Here is a 21,262-nt window from a genome sequence, read left to right on the forward strand (position 1 = left end):
TGATGTTTATTAAACTGTACACCATATTAATTTGCATTTCCAACCACGAAAGCTCCAACAATACTAATTGAATTTATTGCATCCACATATCATTGGCCAGCTTAACTCAAAACTCTCAAACTAGACATATCAGGAATTACGAAAGTAAGCGATAACACTCATCTTGAAACACTTAATAAAGATAAATATCTTGGGGCTTGTCCTTTGTACCTCTGATTAAAGAGAACCTTAGTCAAGGCCCCATTCACCGACTTGTCTTCGTGCCATTACTACCCACCTTAAAGGCTTGGTGCCACAGCTATCCCTCCCTTCACTATGCAATGATGCAAACTTTTCTTTTGACCACTGCCACACTGAACAATGCCCAACACAACACAACTCAACACAAATTAAATCACTGAAAAGCATTCAGCAGCTTCTCCATTGCTGCTATCTGTTACACATGCAGCTATTATTCCTCCATATAGTATCCCAATCAAAACATCTCATCGGAATGATGGTTCCTCACTGAACCAAATACTTCTCCTGCAGATCAACCTCCCTTCCTCTCCCTCCCTTACCACTGTTCCTGTGGTCTTAAAGCAATACTCAAAATTCAAAAGTGAAACTAGTAAGATAACTAACTTTGGTTTTCTTTATTTCGCATCCCCTTAGTCAAGTCTGTGATTGAGCAGACCTGAAATTTTACTGTGTGTAGCAGCGATGTCAAAAAGATATAAAACTGAGCTTGTGGAAGAGGACAAGATTACTTTTTAACCTAACTCACTAATGCTGTTCCCAATGAAATTATGTTCCACTTACTTGCAAAATGGTCACTCAGATCCTGTTGAAGCAGGGAACTGGTTGTGCAGTGGAAATAAATATAATTGTACATAAAACATTAGTTCATTTCTACTCTACACTAAGCATAGCAGAGGTTTGCAAATTAATTTACTTTTGCCTTGTAACTTAAGTGTGTAACCTATTAACAGTAGCTTTAGCTTTTTTTATTCTTTCATGGGATGCAAGGGTCACTGGCAAGGCCAGCAGTTGTTATCCATCCCTAATTGACCTTCAGAATCTAACAAATACAATATGGACAATAAGATATATATGATGTAAGATAGTAAATAGTGTACCTGTTGCAGCAATCTCTTCAATTTAAGTATCTGGGTTTTTACAGAGGTGCAGTCATGCACCATGTGTCGCAGTGTCAGCACATCCAGCATCACAGTGTTCTCCGTCATGGGCCGAGAGGATCTGATGTGACTGCTTGGAGGCCAGCAGTAACTTGAAGCCGCATGCCAATCAAAGTGGCCCACTGGAGGCTCCTGGGAAACAGGACTCCTGAAACGGAAGGTCAATTGTCATTTCTTGCATTCTATCAGAAAAATAGAACAATTAAAATATTTTTGATGATTGTATTTCCAATAATAGTGGTTGCATTTATGCTATAGACTAATTATGAAGTTACAGCTCTGATGTTTTTGGAATCCCAACGACAAGATATGAAATTAAATCTTAGTTTTGTTCCACCCTCACCAGTAATCACCTGAATCCGGATGAAATAGCTTATGCCAGAATTGAACAGCAGTATATTTTTGTTAGGTTCCAGTACCTCATGCAACACAATTCTCTTTACCATGCCATGTATAATGCCAAAAAGGTTGGTCCAATGCAGAGATAAATATCCAGGCAGGTTATTGGGACACCACCAGAGGATTAAGAGCGAAATCCTGTTTGAATGGCATGAAATTCTGAGCACTAATCTGAGTTGGAAGAAATCGAGCTTGGAATATCCAATTTAGGGATTTTATTTTATTCGCAGTGGTGTTGCAAATCTGCTTAATTTGTGGCTATGCCTAAAGTGTTTCCACAGGTTGGACTGTGAAAAAGTGTCAACATTACAAAATTCAATACTGTAGATAACCTGGCTTGTCCCTTCCTGATTTTACACACAATCTAACGCACTGAGTTAAAATTAAACTGGTTTTGAGTTCAATTTCTTTTGCGCATTAAATGTTACACTCGCTTCAACCCATGACAGATAACCTTCTAATGCCCTCTTGAATGCCTCGATTGAACCTGCCTCCACCACACTTCCAGGCAGTGCATTCCAGACCCGAACCACTCGTGCGGAAAAGTTTTTTCTCACGTCACATTTGCTGCTTTTGTAAATCACTTTAAATCTGTGCCCTCTCGTTCTTGATCCTTTTATGAATGGCAATAGCTTCTCCCTAACCACTCTGACCAGCCCCCTCATGATTTTGAACATCTCTATCAAATATCCTCTTAGCCTTCTTCTCTCCAAGGAGAACAGTCCCAGCCTCTCCAATCTATCCCCATAGCTGAAGTTTGTCATTCCTGGAACCATTCTTGTAAACCTCTTCTGCACTGTCTCCAATGTGTTCACATCCTTCCTATAATGTAGTGCCCAGACCTGTACACAATACTCCAGCTGAGGTCCAACAAGTGTCTTATTTAAATTTAGCATAACCTCCTTGCTCTTGTACTCTATGCCCTTATTAATAAAACCCAGGATACTATATGCTTTATTAACTGCTCTCTCCACCTATCCTGCCGCCTTCAATGATCTACGCACATATACACCCAGGTCTTTCTGCTCCTGCACCACCTTCAAAATTTTACCTCTTATTTTATATTGTCTGTGTTCTTCCTACCAAAATGCATCACCTCACACTTCTCTGCATTGAACATCATTTGCCACCTATCTGTCCACACCACCAACTTGTCTATGTCCCTCTTGAAGTTCCACACTGTCCTCGCAGTTCACAACACTCCTAAGCTTCGTATCATCTGCAAACATTGAAATTGTCCCCTGCACACCAAGATCAAGATCATTAATTTATGTCAGGAAAAGCAAGAGTCCCAATACCGGCCCCTGGGAAACTCCACTACAAATCTTCCTCCAGCCAGAAAAATGTCCATTGAGCATTACTCTCTGCTTCCTATTTTTTAACCTATTTTGTATCCACGTGGCTACTATCTCTTTTATTCCATGAGCAATAACTTTTCTCACAAGTCTGTTGTGTGGCATTGTATCAAATGCCTTTTCAAAGTCCATGTACACCACATCAACAGCATTACCCTTATCGACTTTTTCTGTTACCTCTTCAAAATACTCCAGCAAGTTAGTTAAACGTGATTTCCCCTTTAGAAATCCAAGCTGACTCTTCCTTATCAACCCATATTTTTCCATGTGATTACTAATTCTATCCCAATTAATTGTTCCTAGAATCTTGCCCACCACTGAAGTGTAACTGACTGGAATATTACTGGGCTTATCCTTACAGCCTTTTTTGAACAAGGACATATTGTTTGCAATTCTCCAGTCCTCTGGCACCACCCTGAGCCTAGGGAAGACTGAAAGATTATTGTCAGTGCCCCTGCAATTTCTACTCTCACTTCCTTCAATACCCTTGGATGTATCTCATCCAGTCCTGGTGCCTTGTCAACTTTAAGTACCAACAGTCTATTCAACACTTCCTCCTTATCAATTTTGAACCCTTCTAGTGACAGAGTTTCCTGGTCTGTCACCATGGCCTGGGTAGCATCTATTTCCTTGGTAAAGACAGATACAAAGCAATCATTTAATAGCCCTTTGTCCATGCGTAAACTCCTTTTAGGCCCCAAATCGGCCCTACTCCTCCTTTTACCACCCTTTTACTATTAAATGCCTATAGAAGGCTTTGGGAGTCCCCTTTATGTTGGCTGCCAGCCTTTTCTCGTAGTCCCTCCTTGCTTCTCTAATATGCTTTTTCACCTCCCCTCTGAACCTTCTCTACGTACTTGTGCATCCCCAAATCATTTACATGCATCATAATCAGCGATTATCCGTGGGGGACACTCAATGTCCATCACCAAGAGTAGCTCGGCAGCATGACTACTGACCGAGCTGGCCGAGTGCTAAAGGATGTAGCTGCTAGACTGGGTCTGCAGCAGGTGGTGAGGGAACCAACAAGAGGGAAAAACACACTTGACCTCATCCTCACCAACCTGCCTGCCGCAGATGCATCTGTCCATGACAGTGTCGGTAGGAGTGACCACCACACAGTCATTGTGGAGACGAAGTCCCGCCTTCACATTGAGGATACACTCAATTGTGTTGTGTGGCACTATCACTGTGCTAAATGGGATCGATTTCCAACAGATCTAGCAACTCAAGACTGGGCATCCATGAGGCGCTGTGGGCCATCAGAATCAGAATTATACTCAAACACAATCTGTAACCTCATGGCCTGGCATATCCCCCACTCTACCACTACCATCAAACCAGGGGATCAACCTGGTTCAATGAAGAGTACAGGAGGGCATGCCAGGAGCAGCACCAGGTAAACCTAAAAACAAGGTGGCAACTTGGTGAAGCTATAACACAGGACTACTTGTGTGCCAAATAGCATAAGCAGCAAGTGAAAGAGAGTTAAGCGATTCCACAACCAACGGATCAGGTCTAAGCTCTGCAGTCCTGCCACATCCAGTCACAAATGGTGGTGGACAATTAAACAACTCACTGGAGGAGGCGGCTCCACAAATACCCCCATCATCAATGATGGGGAGCCGAGCACATCAGTGCAAAAGATCAGACTGAAGCATTTGCTACAATCTTCAGCCAGAAGTGCCGAGTGGATGACCCATCTCGGCTACCTCCGGAGATCCCCAGCATCACAGATGCCAGTCTTCAGCCAATTCGATTCACTGCACATGATGTCAAGAAACAACTGAAAGCACTGGATATTGCAAAGGATATGGGCCCTGACAATATTCTAGCAATAGTACTGAAGACTTGTGCTCCAGAACTTGCCGTGCCCCTAGCCAAGCTGTTCCAGTACAGCTACAACACTGCCATCTATCTGGCTATGTTGAAAATTGCTCAGGTATGTCCTGGACACAAAAAGCAAGACAAATCCAACTCAGCCAATTACTGCCCCATCAGTCTACTCTCCATCATCAGTAAAGTAATGGAAGGGGTCATCAACAGTGCTATCAAGCCGCACTTGCTTAGCAATAACTTGCTCACTGACACTCAATTTGGGTTCTGCAGGGCCACTCAGCTCTGAGATCGTTACAGCCTTGGTTCAAACATGGACAAAAGAGCTGAACTCCAGAGATGAGGTGAGAGTGACTGCCCTTGACATCAAGGCCACATTTGACAGAGTGTGGCATCAAGGAACCCTACAAAAACTGGAGTTAATGGAAATCAGGGGAAAACTCTCTGCTGTTTGGAGTCATACCTAGCACAAAGGAAGATGGTTGTGGTTGTTCGAAGTCAGTCACCTCAGCTACAGGACATCACCACAGGAGTTCCTCAGCTGCTTCATCAATGACCTTCCTTCCATCAGAAGGTCAGAAATGGGGTTGTTTGCTGATGATTGCACAATGTTTAGCACCATTTGCAACTCCTCAGATACTGAAGCAGTCCATGTCCAAATTAATCAGGACCTGGACAATATCCAGGCTTGGGCTGACAAGTGGCAAGTAACAGTTGCGCCACACCAGTGCCAGGCAATGACCATCTCCAACAAGAGAGAATCCAACATCCTGGGGGTTACCGTTGACCAGAAACTGAACTGGACTAGCCATATAAATACAGTGGCTACAAGAGCCAGTCAAAGGCTAGGAATCCTGCGACGAGTAACTCACCTCCTGACTCCCCAAAGCCTGCCCACCATCCACAAGGCACAAGTCAGTGGTGTGATGGAATATTCCCCACTTGCTTGGGTGAGTACAGCTCCCACAACATTCAAGAAGCTTGACATCATCTAGGACAAAGCAGCCCGCTTGATTGGCACCACATCCACAAACATTCACTCCCTCCACCACCAACTCACAGTAGCAGCAGTTTGTACCATCTACAAGATGAACTGCAGGAATTCATCAAGGCTCCTTAGAAAGCACCTTCCAAACCCACAACCACTACCATCTAGAAGAACAAGGGCAGCAGATAGATGGGAACACCGCCACCTGGAAGTTCCCCTCCAAGTCACTCACTACCCTGAATTGGAAATATACCGCCATTCCTTCACTGTCACTAGGTCAAAATCCTGGAACTCTCTTCCTAACAGCACATGGACTGCAGCGGTTCAAGAAGGCAGCACAACACCACCTTTTCAAGGGTAACTAGGGATGGGCAATAAAAGTTGGCCCAGCCAGCAAAGCCCACATCCCGTGGATGAATTAAAAAAAAACCCATGCTGTGGAATTCATTCACTAAACCACTCAACTTCTCCAGTTGCATCTTCCTTTAAGAACTTTCCTAATATCTCCTCCTTTGGTTTGATTTTTCTTTCTTTATGTTGGTGAAATACTTTTTTACCTTAAGATCACTACAGAAATGCAAACTGTTGTTCTTGGGTGACCTGCCTTTTCCTCTGTTGTTGTTTAATGCTACAAGACAAGATTGTCTCTCATTGCTTTACTGGTACATTAATAAAAGGTTTCCAGTGTGGGAAATTTTGCCATAACATCAGACGAACAACAAACTCTGTCTGAATACCTTGCACAAGACGACATATTTGGTAGCATTGGTTCATACCTAATTTTTGTCACTTGGAACAATTCATTGTTACAAGTCGAACAATCGAGGGAAAACCATAACATTAGTCTATTGGAGAAAAGCATCAAATCAAGAAAATTTAAAAAAGAGGTGGGGGGGGGGTGGAAGGAAACCAATAACTTGCAATTTGGCTGCAGCAGAAGGACTGAAGTAAATGGAACATTCCGGAAAGCTGAAAAAGATGTCCCAACAAAGACTTACATTTTTGATTTGCATAACTATAAAATTGAAATTTTGATTAAACTGATGCTTGATAGCTTTATTTTCTTTGAAGGAAAGATGTATTCTGCATCTAAATTGCATGGCTGAGAATGGAAACTGGATTACAAGGACTCAGTGTCTAGGTATTATCCAGAATGCACTGACTGAAAGAAAAACAATTTTGGCTCTGGGGATAATGCTTCAGGCTGGATTCTTCCCAACACCACAGCACAGAATAGAATCATTCCTAAAGGCCATTTACTAAATCTAATTGACTTCCCATTTCACACAGGTTGTATAAAATGGTTGCCATGTTATGTATTCAGTGATAAGGTGTTAGCCTGCTGGGTGATGGAGAGATGATGAAAATAGTGTGCCTTTGGTACACCGTCTGTAGGGACAATTAACATTCATACATTTACTACAATAATCCTATACCTTTGTACATAATGTGACATTGAGAAAATATTTGAGTATTCTACAGTATCCTTGTGGTTGTCTACCACAAGGGGCTTTAACCCTTTGGATAGACTTGTTTTGCATCATAAGCTTCTTTAAAAATAATTTGAAGACAGCATCTTCAGTAAAAGACTAAATGTAAAATAGATCAGAAAACACGGTTTAAAAAAAAACAAGAAAAATGCATGAAATATATAAAAAGGTGCCATACAACCTTTTCTAAAACTGGACAAGCGACCCCCAAAACATAATTGAGCTCTTTTTGTAGAGAAGCAAGGGTATGTAGAGAATAGTGAATGTTTCAAGCTGAAGTCCCTTGAAAAGTAAATTGCAATGTTTTGCTAGAATCATTGCTCCGTGAATAGAAGCAAGCATAGCAAACGTGGAGCTTTGCATTGCTTCTCAATTAATATCTGTGGTATAGGTTTGGAAAGGGCAGATCTCAATTTATCCGTGACTAAACTGAAAGGATTTGACTGATACACCAGATGATCTGTAGCTATAATCCGAGGAGGTCATGCAAACAAAAAGAGATTAGCTCACCCTTCTAAATTCCTTTTTCTTACTGGAAACTATATTTCCTGTAGACAGTCGTTCCCATCCCAATCTTCTGAAATCACAACAGGACCCACATTTACTCCCTATTTCCTGCGTCTTATCCTTGTTTCTTCAGCTGACTGATGCAGGCCTAGTCTCTACAGTGATGTGCACTGTCCAGAGGGTGGCAAAGTAGATAACTCAACATCAACTAATATAAATCTTGAAATCCCTCAGCTACCAGGTTGAACGTTATTTGCACAATCCATGTACCCAAAACAACATCACTACTCTCATATAGTCACTTGAGTGTATATGGTATGCTATCCGAACTATGAAGAGCCCAAACACATTTTAATCAGAAAGAACAATGTAGTGCCTTCACGGCCTACAAAAACATCTGTTGTTTACTCCCCACTGTCATATCATCAGAAAGCAGCATCAAGAATTAAGTAACAGTATACCAACTGATTCAAACTTTTAATATTGTGCAGTTAATGAGAATACTAACAAACATCTGGTCAACACAAAATGAAGCCAACTTTAAGCTACTGTGCATATAATTGATACTTAACAAAGAATTATCACTTTCCTTTTGCTCCAAAAGAGAGATGGTTGTTCATCACTTTGGCAGCATCATGAATTTTGAAGCATTGTACACACATTCTCAAACAAAAACACTCTTTACTAAACATTTTTCATGAAATGGTGACCCAGATTTGAAATATTCAGCTCAATCCTTTTCCTACATCATAAACATATTTTTCAGATGGTGCCTCCAAAAGCTAATGATAATAATGGTTTGGTCAATATATCACATAACAAATATTTCTATATATTTTCCTCTCTCCAATCTAAACAGAGGACTTACTGATTTTATATAATCTCCCAAAGGCAGAAATCGTCTGGCGAAAATAAGTTTTGATACATTGCAGCCAACATTAAAGCATCCTTGTATAATCATGCAATGTCAAATCCTGTCATTTGTTTCTCCAAACTAGCAATGGAATTAAGACAAAGAACTGGATGAACTAAGTTAAAAACACTGACAAGGAAGGAATACTCTATACTAAGTATCAATTCACCCAAGTCTGGAATCTTCCTTTTCTAGAAAGAATCAAGAAAATCCAACCAAGTCACCAAGCACAATACATACAATATACTTTAAATGGTCGGTTTTGAGTTAAAAGAATCTCCTACATAAAGCAACAGTTTTTACATGGTGAAGATATCTATCCATTTCATCTACTGGCAAAGAGCCTCAAGTCTTCCCCCATATTTACTTCAGAGCTGCTACTTTCTCAGGAACCAGGAATTATGACGCTGCTGATGGTGAAAGCACTTTGCTGGTGTCCACAGCAATACAAACAGGGCTAGGGGAGCATGGGGGCAAGGGGAGCATGAGGGCAAGGGGAGCATGGGGGCAAGGGGAGCATGGGGGCAAGGGGAGCATGAGGGCAAGGGGAGCATGGGGGCAAGGGGAGCATGGGGGAGGGAAACAAGGCTTGCATTTATATAGCAATTTATGCAACCACTGGACCTCTCAAAGCACTTTACAGTCAGTCGACTACTTGAAGTATAGTCGCTGTTGCAATGTATGAAATCACTGGTCAGTATTCTGGGACTCCCTGCCTAACATTATTGTAGGAAGCCCTATCACTACAAGGACTGCAGTGTTTCAAAGAGCAAGACCCTACACCTTCTCAGAGACAGTGAAAATGGATAATAAATACTTCCTTGCTAATATCACTCGCCACCTACAACCAATAAAAAATACAAAATTGCTCCAGGCTACTGGATAGAATCGTAAACAAAAATTAATTTTGACATTTTAAACTTACATTTAGTCACTATAATGTTTGCAAAATGAATGCAAGGTCCACTGATAGTACTTAAAATATTTATCATGAAAAAGTCAAAATCAGTTACAGAAATGAGAAATCTGTAAACAACACACATTGGCACAGATAGACAACATTTTGTCTCTCACTAAAGGTGTCCACTCAAAATAACTTGCCTCTTTTGAAAGAATCTAAGGCGCTCTGAAATGGTTTCTTGCATTGCATTTCATGCCATCTCTCTCTTAATGTATTCAGTAATCTTTAATTTAAAATGGCCCTTTAGCAGCAAGGATCTCACCTGCTCCTCATTATTAGAATGTGCACAGATAACTGATTTACATTGCAGGACACAAACCATGTTTTACAATGTTTTCTGCCGCATTGCTTTATAAACCATACTTTCAGAAATTCTAATGAAGTGAAGGACCCCTATTGTTTTATTACATTTGAATGTGAACTAATGATTCTTACAGCCTCATATTTTGAGTTTAACATTTCAGTAACCATAAAAATCCAATGACTTGCACATTACCACATCTGCAGAAACTGTGTGTACATCAACAGGAGCACTAAGTTCCATCAAAAATATCTGTGGACAAAATCTACTGCCACTAAATGCTGGCCTTGCCAGTGACACCCACATCCCATGAATAAATTAAAGAAAAACATTTTTGTCATCGATATATATTTTCTCTTCTTCCACACTCTAATGGCTATAAAACAGAAACATTATCCTCATTGAAATATTTAATATGAAAGGAAGAAAAGGAGGGATATTTTTAAAGCAATCACTTCCCTTGTGCACTGAATATTAGGAAGGTGCAAAATCTAATCACTGGTAAGAGATGTTGCTACTTCAGTTGCTGTTTTTTAAGGATCATAGAGAGCCACCAGTTTGAGTCTGTCCCCACAATGAAATGCCTCTCAAATGACAGCAGTGAAAGGCACATCTTGAAGTGATTCCGAAAACATTCTAATACATTGCCATCCCAGCTCAGCCGGAAGTAGTCAAGCTATTAAAATTAAATATAACTGGGCAAATAGCAATCAGCATCAATAGTCAGAGTAAACACCAGATTTGCAGAAGTGACTGGCTTATCTCTAACTATTGCAAGAAGTGTGAAACCAGCCCAAGGTCTAAGAAACTAAACTCAGATAGAAGACCAGTGCTACCGTGCTAACCCTCTGTAAAGAATATGAACTAGAAAGTGTAGGTGTGTTATATGTCCCAATAATAGTGAAGTTGAGCATAAATAATATATGAAGTGGATGGGGTTGGGCTTGTATCTACAATCCCCCACCCACAACGTTCCAGCCTCAGTGCTGTCACTCTCATGTCTAAGTTGACACCTCTCCCCAGCAAAGGGTTAAAACAGGTTGGCCCAACGTTTGGCCCATGAAGCCCTTCTAACTGGCCCCCGGAACCAGTTTTCAAACTTCCGGTCAAACATGTGGGTTTCAATGGAAGATTCTGCATGGAGCTGCACCTCCAATCAGAGACTGCATCTTTCCAACGTTTGCTGCTGATAGGCTCAAGTGAGCAAATTAGAGAAGGAAACAGACTCTGACCGGAGAAGCAGCGAACACTGGCATTGGTGAGTGTGTTGAGGGCTGCTGGGCCTGGGGAAGAGAAGGTTCATTGGGGCTGGATCCCAGGGAGTCTGGAATTTCAGGGCTGTAGCCCGAGGAGTCAGAAACGTCTGGTTCCTGGATGGCGAAGTTTTGGTGACCTGGGTAGGAAACCATGGCATGCTGAGTATGTGGGAGTGAGGGTATGAGTGTATGCATTCGGCAGGGGCGGGGGTTTGTGTGAGAGAGTGTGTGTGTGTGTGTGTGTGTGTGTGTGTGTGGGGGGGGGGGGGGGGGGGGAGTACGAGGGAGTGTGTGTGGGGGGGGAGTGCGAGGGACTGTGTGTGTGTGTGGGGGAGGAGAGTGCAAGGGACTGTGTGTGTGTGGGGGAGGAGAGTGCGAGGGACTGTGTGTTTAGGGGGGTGGCGGGGTGAGAGTGCGAGTCTGCCTTGCACCCAGTCTCAGGTTTCTCACTGACACATGCACCCCCTGAGAGTGGGTGAGGGTGAGTGATTGACCACCCTGAGACTGGGAGCGAGCCGGACACACACACACTGATGCTCTCTCATTCTGCTCATTTATATTAATTACTGATTTTTAAATTAATAATTTATTGCTATGACATTTCTGAATTTTTGCTCAGCAATTGTTTCTCTCCTTCAAACCCAACTTTTTTTTGAAATTTGGTTTTTTGTTGTGCCAAACCTTATCTTTCCGAAATTTACTCATCGGTCCCTTGAGTGAGAAAAATATGCAAATCTGGTCCCCCTGAGGAGGGAGTGTTGGACAAACCTGGGTTATAAGGTACCTCTTGGCCATTTTCCCCTGCTTCCAGCATTTGGCTTACTTTTATTTTAAAGATTTCTCACATCTGCACCATGCCCTTTTTGTTCAAAGGAGCTGTGGAAATTTCTACAGCTTTCGGAGATGTTTATGTTGAGCATCTGAATAGAACGTAGGAATATAGGAACATAGGGTGGAGTAGGTCATTCGGCCCCTCTAGCCTGCTCCACCATTTAACTAGATCATGGCTGGCTTTCTACCTCAATGCCATCTTACCACACTATCCCCATATCCCTTCATTTCATTGCTATCTAGAAATCTATCGACCTCTGCTTTGAGCATACTCAATAACTGAGCCTCCACAGTTCTCTGGGGTAGAGAATTCCAAAGATTCACCACCCTCTGAGTGAAGAAATTCCTTATCATCTTGGTTCTAAATGGCCTACCTCGTATTCTGAAGCTGTGTTCTAGAAACCCCAGCCTGGTAAAATATCCTTCCTCTATCTACCCTGTTGAGCCCTGTGAGAATTTTGCGCATGTCAATGAGGTCGCCTCTCATTCTTCTAAACCCCAGAGAATACAGGCCCAGTCTCCTCAATCTGTCCTCATAGAACAATCCTGCCATCCCAGGGATTAGTCTGGTGAACCTTTGCTGCACTCCCTCTTTGGCAAGTATATCCTTCCTTAGGCAAGGAGATCAAAACTCTACACAATACTCCAGATGCAGTCTCACCAAGGCTCCATACAACTGCAGCAAGGGTTCCTTACTCCTGTACTCAAATCCCCTTGCAATAAAGCTAACATACCATTTGCCTTCCTAATAGCTTTCCGTACCTGCATGTTAGCTTTCAGTGACTTAGGAACAAGAACGCCCAGGTACCTTTGGACATCAACACTTCCCAATCCCTCATCATTTAAGAAATACTCTGCATTTCTGTTTTTACTGCCAAAGTGGATAGTTTCACATTTTTTCACATGATATTCCATCTGCCCTGGTCTTGCCTGTCCAGATCCCCTTGAAACCTCTTTGCATCCTCCTTACAACTTATATTTCCACCAAGTTTTGAGTCATCGGTAAACTTGGAAATATTACAATTGGTCCCCACATCAAAATCATCGGCATAGATTGTGAATAGCTGGGGCCCAAGTACTGATCCTGCTGACCTGAGAATGACCCATTTATTCCTACTCTTGTTTTCTGTCCATTACCCAATCCCATGTGCTCTATTTATGCAGACTAACCTCTTTTGTGGGGCCCTATCAAAAGCCTTCTGAAAGTCCAAATACACCACATCCACTGGTTCTCCCTTATTTATCCTGCTAGTGACATCCTCAAAAAACTCTAACAAGTTTGTCAAACATGATTTCCCTTTCATAAATCCATGTTGGCTCTGCCCAAACCTACCTTTATTTTCTAAGTGCCCAGTTATCACATCCTTTATAATAGATTCTAGCATTTTCCCTGCTACTGTCAGGCTAACTGGTCTGTGGTTCCTGTTTTCTCTCCGTGAAAAATGGATGTTTTTTAAAAATAATTTTGGGGAATATTGTCTTATTCTGTGAAAAGGCTTTGTGTGTGTGTGTGAGAGAGAGAGAGAGAGAGAGAGAGAGAGAGAGAGAGATTTAATTATGTTGGGCAAAGATTGATATGATACAGGTTGTCTGGGGGGGTTGAAAATATGAAAAGGATTTGAGTTTCAAAAAGGTGTGAAAACAATGGAACCTGAGATGAAAGGGTAAAAAAGTATTTTCGAGTTACTGTGGAGAGCATGGGGGCAGTTTGAGCTGTTGAGCTAGAGGTGTGAGATGTGGCAGCTGGAGCTGTGGCTGAGAGAGGATGTAGTTTGAATCAATCATCCTCTCAAGGCAGAAAAGTCTTGGGCTGCAAAAAGCAGCTTTATTCTGAAGTTTGGATTTTCACAGCAGAGTGGAAGAGAGCTACAGGTCATGTGATATGTCTTTATTGAAGCTACAGCAGTTTGCCTTGAGTAATATTCTGGATTTTATTTTACAGTTAAACATCTATAAGGGAGTGTTCCCTGGGGGTTGCACTCAGACCTGCAAGCCCTCACACAGACACTGATCTCAGGTGCTCAGCACCAATGAGGGAGATGGATGAGGCACCGAGTGTCCCAGCTGAGTGCCCATCCATCAATGGTGAGCAGGGCCACAATCCCCATTACTAGGATAAGGGAAGCTGTCTGATATCTGGAAGGTTCCACATGGTCTGAATCCTCTGGGGGCCTTGCAGCCACCAATAAGTCCTAAAATGAAGCCTGGAAATGCTAAGAATGAAGCCCCGAACAGAAATGAGGCTGCCAAGAACCAATAAGCAACCAGCAGCAAACTATCTCCAAAACCCCTCACTATTCACACTGGCAATGTTGCTGATCCTTTTTATTCCACCTGTGGATGAGGTTTTTGAAATTGCTGGCTGGCCGCCTGCCCATTTTGCCAGTGCGATGAGCACAAAATCACACGGACAAGGAAAAATCACCGTCAATTGGACTGTTAAGGGTCTTAAGTGGCCTCTTAATTAATGGTGGGCATGCCCACCAACTGAAATATCGCCCGAGTGCGCAATGACATTAGGGCGCTCACACAACGTCATTGCGTGCAATTTTACGCCCAATCGGGTCGGGGGTGCACCCACCTGCATGATGGAAAATTCTGCCCTTGGTTCTCCTTTGCTTAATTTTAAAATGCCTCCAGTCCTCAAGTTTGCTACTTTTTTTGGGCAACTTTATATGCCTCTTCCTTTGATCTTATAGAATCTTTAACTTCTCTTGTTATCCATGGTTGGATCACTTTTCTTGCTGGCTTTTTGTGCCTTAAAGTAATGCACATTTGTTGCAAACCATGTCTTTAAATTCTAGCTATTGCCTGTTTACTATCATACCTTTTAATCTAGTTCCCCCATCTACCTCAGCCCACCCATCAAGCTTCCCCCTGCTTGCAGTATTGGAACATTCTGCCCCTAGTCATTGTTGTAAAGTAGGAAACATGGGAACCAATTTGCACACAGCCAAGTTCCACAATGGTGATGACCAAATAATCTGATGTAATGTTAGTTGAGGATTGCTGAAAAAGATCCATGTCGAAGTTTTTCGTCTTGCACTCATCAAGACATTTGCAAGAATACCAAATGTAATGGGAACAACAATTTATAGTTCATGAGAAGAGAGTGTTGGTTGGTTGGCAAGTGGACTCTGATATAGGCATTGCCTGGTCTCCTGATGAGGGCAAGATGAAAAACTTTGACATTGGTCTTTTTTTCAGCGATACTCAAGTTCTGTACAACCAAGCAACTATTAGTTAAGGAATAAATATAGGCCATGACACAGGAGAGAACACCTCTGTACTTCTTAAAACAATACCATGGATATTTTAAGTCCACCTGAGAGGATGGATGGGACCTCAGGTTAACATCAAATCTGATATATGGAAACTGACAGTGCAACACTTGCTCCCTCGGTATTGCTCCTCTGCGCGTAGCATTCCCTCAATACTGCTCCTTCTACCAGCACAGCTCTCCCTCAGTACTGACCCTCCAACAGTGCAGCTTCCCCTCAGTACTGACACTCTGACAGTACAGCACACCCTCAGGGTTGTTCCTCTGACAGTGCAGCGCTCCTTCAGTACTGCCCTCTGCAAGCACGCTCTCCCTCAGTACTAATGTTAATGAGAAATAACACTTTTCATTTTTGCCATAAATCTGCAGTGGGTTGGTCAGAAACCCACAAGCAGCAAGGCTTAAAATCTGCTCTGTAATAAAACACAATATTCAACAGTTATAAGATAAGCTCCCCATACACTTATCAAAGGGGGTCAGCTCTGAAGAAGTCATACAAACTCGAAACGTTAACTCTTGTTTCTCTCTCCACAGATGCTGCCAGACCTGCTGAGTTTTTCCATCTTTTTCTGTTTTTATTTCATGTTTCCAGCAACCGCAATATTTTTGCTTTTACTTGTCCTGAAATTACTGCTGCTGGATCAGTGCCTCATAAGTAAGGGAGAGCAGTTTAAAAAAACCTTGCCTTTAGATAATGCCTTTATCTTAAATAAATAGAGGTATTTCACATGCAATGCACTGTATTGAGGTAAAATGAGAGCTACATTGCTGGCAAATGCAGTAGCCATTCTGCACGTAGCAAAGCCCCACAAACAGTAATGAGATGAGCGACCAGTTTACCTGTTTTATAACGGTATTGGGGTTGAGGAAGGAATACTGGCCCATGATGCTAGGAGAATTTTCTGTTCTTCACATAATGTCATGGATGTGCAATTGGACAGAGGCACCAGGAACTTGGTTTAACACTTTGAAGAATGGAGCCTCTGGCATGCAGCACTCCCAAAGTAATGCACTGGTGCTAACCTAGATTATGTGCCCAAAGTCCTATATTTGGGTGTTGCTAACATCAGTCACATTTGGGTCTTGGAACAGTTGCTGACATAAACAATTAAGGATCCTTCTGGGCTGTTGCTTCATTTATTGTAATCATGAAGCACACTTAGTTGCTTTGGATTTTGACGCTGAAATGTAATCACTATGTTGCACTTTACAGGATGAATGATACTAAACTAGGATAAATGATCTGGTAATGTCACATCAGTACTCAAAGGGATTTTAATTTCACAGTCTGGAATAAGTGGATATTTTTGAAGATTACATTTTGAAATTTGCACTTTGTTACTTTCTGCGGCAAACAAAGAGTTACAAAAAACCCTCTTTTTCCATGTTTAATAATAGTCTGATTGTGTCACCACAATGGAACATTGTTCGTTTATAAAATATGCTGTCATAATCTTGTACACCTCTATCAAATCTCCACTCAATCTCCTTTACTCCAGGGAGAACAAACCCAGCTTCTCCAACCTACCCTTGTAACTAAAACTCCCATCCCTGGAGCCATTATGGTAAATCTCCTCTGCACCCTCTCAAGGACCTTCACATCTTTCCTAAAGTATGGTCACCAGAACTGGACACAATACTTGGTAAAGGTCTGGTTAGGCCCCAACTAAAGGTTCAACATAACGTCTCAATACATCTATTTATGAAACCTAAGATCGCCTATGCTTTTCTCACCACTCTCTTCACATGTCCTACTACTTTTGAAGTTTGTGCAGGAACAGAGAGACTCTCTTTGGAACTGTGCATTGTCTATAATGCCTCTCCCTATTGCTTCTGCCAAAATGCATCACCTCGCACTTGTCTGTATTAGATATCATCTGCCACTTGTCTGCCCATTCTGCTAGCCTATGTCCTGTTACAGTGGATTCGTATCATCCTCACTATTTGCCAACTCCTCCAAGTTTGGTATCATCAGCAAATTTTGAAATTGTACTCTGTATTCTGTTATGGCCAGGTGAGGAGAGGTGAAATGGTTCCCTTCTTTTCCCATCATAACAGGGTTTTTAAAATTTGAACTTGCCAATTCTGTAAGTGTTTAACTGTTTACCCGCTGTGATCATAAAAGAGCCAATCAGACAGTTTTATTTGAGTTTAATAAGGAAAGAAATTAGTTGTATTGCACTTAGACTGATCTGGGTAAAATAATAAAATATGCACCAACTTTCACATGCGTACAAACACTTGGAGGGCCCATATGCACACAAATACAGGTTACAGAGTGAGGAAAGATAGTTTGATCAAATGAGAGTCCATAAGTGAAAGAAATACAGTCTGTGGCCCAGTGACTCTGCTGATCAGACACACTTTCAGTGGTCCTGATGCCCAATTTAAAGTTGTGGCCTGTTAATCTGGTTGTTCATCTACAGACAGTGGCGGTAAGCAGAATTTCTGTTTTAAAGGTCTCTGTTCACAGTAGGTATGCCTCTGGTTGGTCTCAATTAGCAAACGGGGCTCAAAGGTTGCCCGGAAAGTTGAAAAAAGAGCAAAGCTTCAGCTGCTTGTCCTCATTTCATCAGTCATGTCAGCATGAACTCTCTGCAAAATGTGTCTTTTTTAATACACAAAAGGGGTTTGTTGATCATGTACCTTGCTCTCAAGTGGGGGGTGCAGGACAGAGAATCCAAATTAGGTTGCTGTTTGTGTGTCAGAAAAGGTACCTTTTATTAGCTCATGTCTGCAAAGTTAACTTAGCCATTGGCTCATGGCCCAAGTGATCAAATTTAATGTCACATCTCCAACAGTTGAATCTCAGGTGCTTGCCTTAATGCCTCGTTAATGTCACAGGAGATAGGAATTTTCACATTTTTCAGGGTTTTATTGCTGCTAGTGGGGTCTTCACAGATCCAGCATCTTCATCCCAATGAAGTGGAATGTGGAATCTACAGTGATGCAAATTGAGGCAGCCATTTTTTTGGGCTATGATTTCCAGTCATCCTTTGTCGCCTGCTGTTTTAAAAAGGACTTCAACTTTGAAGAACAGACAAGTTTCCAGCCAGTGGATTAAAAATCACTATTTTAAGTCATTTGTATAAAGCAGTTCCCAGGACACTATCTTATTCCTTTCCACACCCTAAGCTTTTCATTATAAAAAGTCTTCGTGAGATCTTCAGATTTGTCTAAAACCTCATCTACACTACAGCCAAATAATGTTTCCCAACTCCAGTGGCACCAAAAAGAATTTTTTTCTAGCAAATTATTCATAAAGTCTTTGTATGTTGGACTGTACTAATGCACTGTAACGAGCACACATTTCTGTTTAATTAATTAATTAAAAAGAGAAACGTTCCACAAAATTATGGAAAGATGCCTCATTATATTGATCTCTCTTGCAGGTAGAAGGTCCCTTTTCTAAAATACATCAAGAATGATGGTTGGTTTTTAAGGTTAAATAATTATCGGCTTGTTGTAATGACTCATAGTTAACAATTGCTTAGAACAGGATAAAATCGGAATGCCAAGAATTAATAGACAACCTAATGCCCAAATGTGGACAGTGCTGAATGGGGTAGTAGCCAGAGGGCTGCTAACATTGTTAAATACTTGTTTGCGGAGTTATTGCTCTGCAGTAGATCCAGATTTATTACTCAAGAAGGCAATGAATGAATAGTATCTGGTGTGATTGTGTGGTGTCAGTTTTAACTTACTGCATCAAAGATCCCACTACCGCATACTCTCAAAATTAAATTTATTGCAAAGCTGTGCTGACTACTATCTGCTTGTCATCACCTTTGATTCTGTTGCCAAGCAGCAGAAAATGATATACAAAAGTATAACTTTTAATGCAAAACTTTTGCTTCAACCAAGAAACTTGAGATCCATTTGTTGAACTATTTAATTTGTTCAGATCCCTCTGAATTTCATCAATTTTCCATACATTTATAGTGCATTTACACCAAGTTTAGGATCGCTTTGAAGCTGTCTCCGCTCTGCATCAATGTAAAAACTGTAATATAAATGCTTTGTCACATAGTTGTGTGTCATGAACCAATTTTTTAATATGCTAAACTCTTTCATACCATTAAGATACAGACTGCAGCGGTTCAAGAAGGCAGCTCACCGCTACCTTTTCAAGGGCAATTATGGATGGGCAATAAATGCTGGCCCAGCCAATGACACCCACATCCCAATGAATATATATAAAAAAACGATGCCTGCAGGTCCCAACTAGTCAAGGTTATAAAGGGAAGGAGGTTTTGCTACAGCTATAAAAAGCTCTGGTTAAGCCGCATCTAGTACTATGTGCAGTTCTGGGCACCATACCTTAGAAAGAGTATACTGGCTGTGGAAGAAGAGCTGCAGGGGTGGGGGAACGGGGATCACTCATTCTTGAGTTAAATGGTAGGCTACGTATAATGTGTGACACTGATAATGTTATATTTTGGTAGTGAAGATGGATTGGAAAAGTTTTCTTGCATCTCGTTGTTTTAATAAGGCTGACCCCCAAATTATCAGAGAACATCATAAGTTCCTAAAAACAGAAAGTGCTGGAAAAACTCAGCAGGTCTGGCAGCAGCTGTGGAGACAGAAACAGAGTTAACGTTTCTTGTCCAACATGACTCTTTTTCGGAACTGAATTTTTCAGTACTTTCATTTTTTATATTTCAGGTTTCCAGCATCCACAGTATTTTGCTTTTATTTTAAGTACTTAATTGTGGTATTAATTTAAGAAATGAATGGACTTGACTACATTGCCCACAAGTAACAAAGTGTCTTTAGCATTTGTGAATGCCACTGTATTCAACACTACCTTCACTAAATTCTGTTGTTTTGCTTTTAAGTTTGTTGCAAAACCTACTTACAATTTCACTGACACCAGGCAAATGCAACTCAAAGGTCTCTTCCAATACTGCACAATTCCACATTGCTGAACCATTTTTTCCCTTGCAGGCTTTTACAAATGCTGTTCAAAGAATTGGTGATCAGTAGATATATACTTGAAGGATTTTGTCTGTAGCAGGTTTGCACTTTTGTGACTTTTACCACAGACTGTCCTCTGTTTTGTAACTATGTAAAGCCTTAGCATTTTAACCCCATGAGCAAGGATTGCAGTTTGTCCCTGCAGCAGCTCCTGCTGTGCCCTAAGACTACAGGGTAGGTACAAGACTGACATCTGAAGCCAACAAAGCAGAAAAAGAGAAGCTCATGCCAGCCACCTTTCGCTGCCACTGATTCGTAACATGGAGATCGTTGTGCCCCTTGCCACAGATCACTGCAAACCATGATTGCTATTATGGCAGACGAAATGCACAACATCAATCCTGATAGTACATCTGTAGACACATCATATATCATGTAGCTGAGATGCACAGCTGAAACTCCCATTCTCCTTCAGCAGAGCTAAGTGAATTGTAAGCAGAGGGCAGTGATAAATCTCTGCTGTGTGCTTCCCAACTATAAGGTAACTTTATAAGGAGGGTCATGCATTAGAATGATTTATGGAGCTATCAGTGCGAAAAGCAGGATGAAAATGCTCCTTGCCAAAAGGTCACTACGAAACATTTGGAACATTTCAATGAAAGATTCAACCTTAAACAATGATGAACAAAATATTTTCAAACTGAAAAGGTCAAGCATTTTTACCCATTTCACCAGATGGAAAGTTGACCTATGTCCCTTAGGCCTCAACTTCAAGCAAATTACCATAAGCAGAGACGAAAAAATACAAAGATTCAGAAACTGCTGGAACTAGATAACAGGTCTATTAATATCTTAAAATATATCCAATGAGCCAATTGAAGCTTCTTTCATTAGAATTGTTCGTTATCACAAAAAGTCTCCAATCAGAACTTGAACTGGAATTGCTGCCAACAAGGGTGGTGGAGGTAGAGACAATGAATGATTTCAAAAGGAAATTGATTGGGCATTTGAGGGAAATAGGCTTGTAGGCTTAGGGAATAGAGTGCAGAA

At 41.4% G+C, this 21,262-nt stretch overlaps 1 protein-coding gene across 3 annotated transcripts in view; it reads right to left on the bottom strand.

The window, feature by feature from the left end:
- ccser2a (coiled-coil serine-rich protein 2a) overlaps positions 1–21,262 on the bottom strand; it is a 568,362-nt gene that overhangs the window by 196,179 nt on the left and 350,921 nt on the right. For all 3 annotated transcript variants that reach the window (XM_078530898.1, XM_078530897.1, XM_078530899.1), the window contains exon 6: positions 1,119–1,326. In XM_078530898.1, the coding sequence (XP_078387024.1) occupies positions 1,119–1,326 (208 nt within the window). The remainder of the gene's footprint in view (positions 1–1,118; positions 1,327–21,262) is intronic.

This window comes from Cetorhinus maximus, chromosome 27 (genome assembly GCF_964194155.1).
Source record: "Cetorhinus maximus chromosome 27, sCetMax3.hap1.1, whole genome shotgun sequence".
Classification (NCBI taxonomy): Eukaryota; Metazoa; Chordata; class Chondrichthyes; order Lamniformes; family Cetorhinidae; genus Cetorhinus; species Cetorhinus maximus.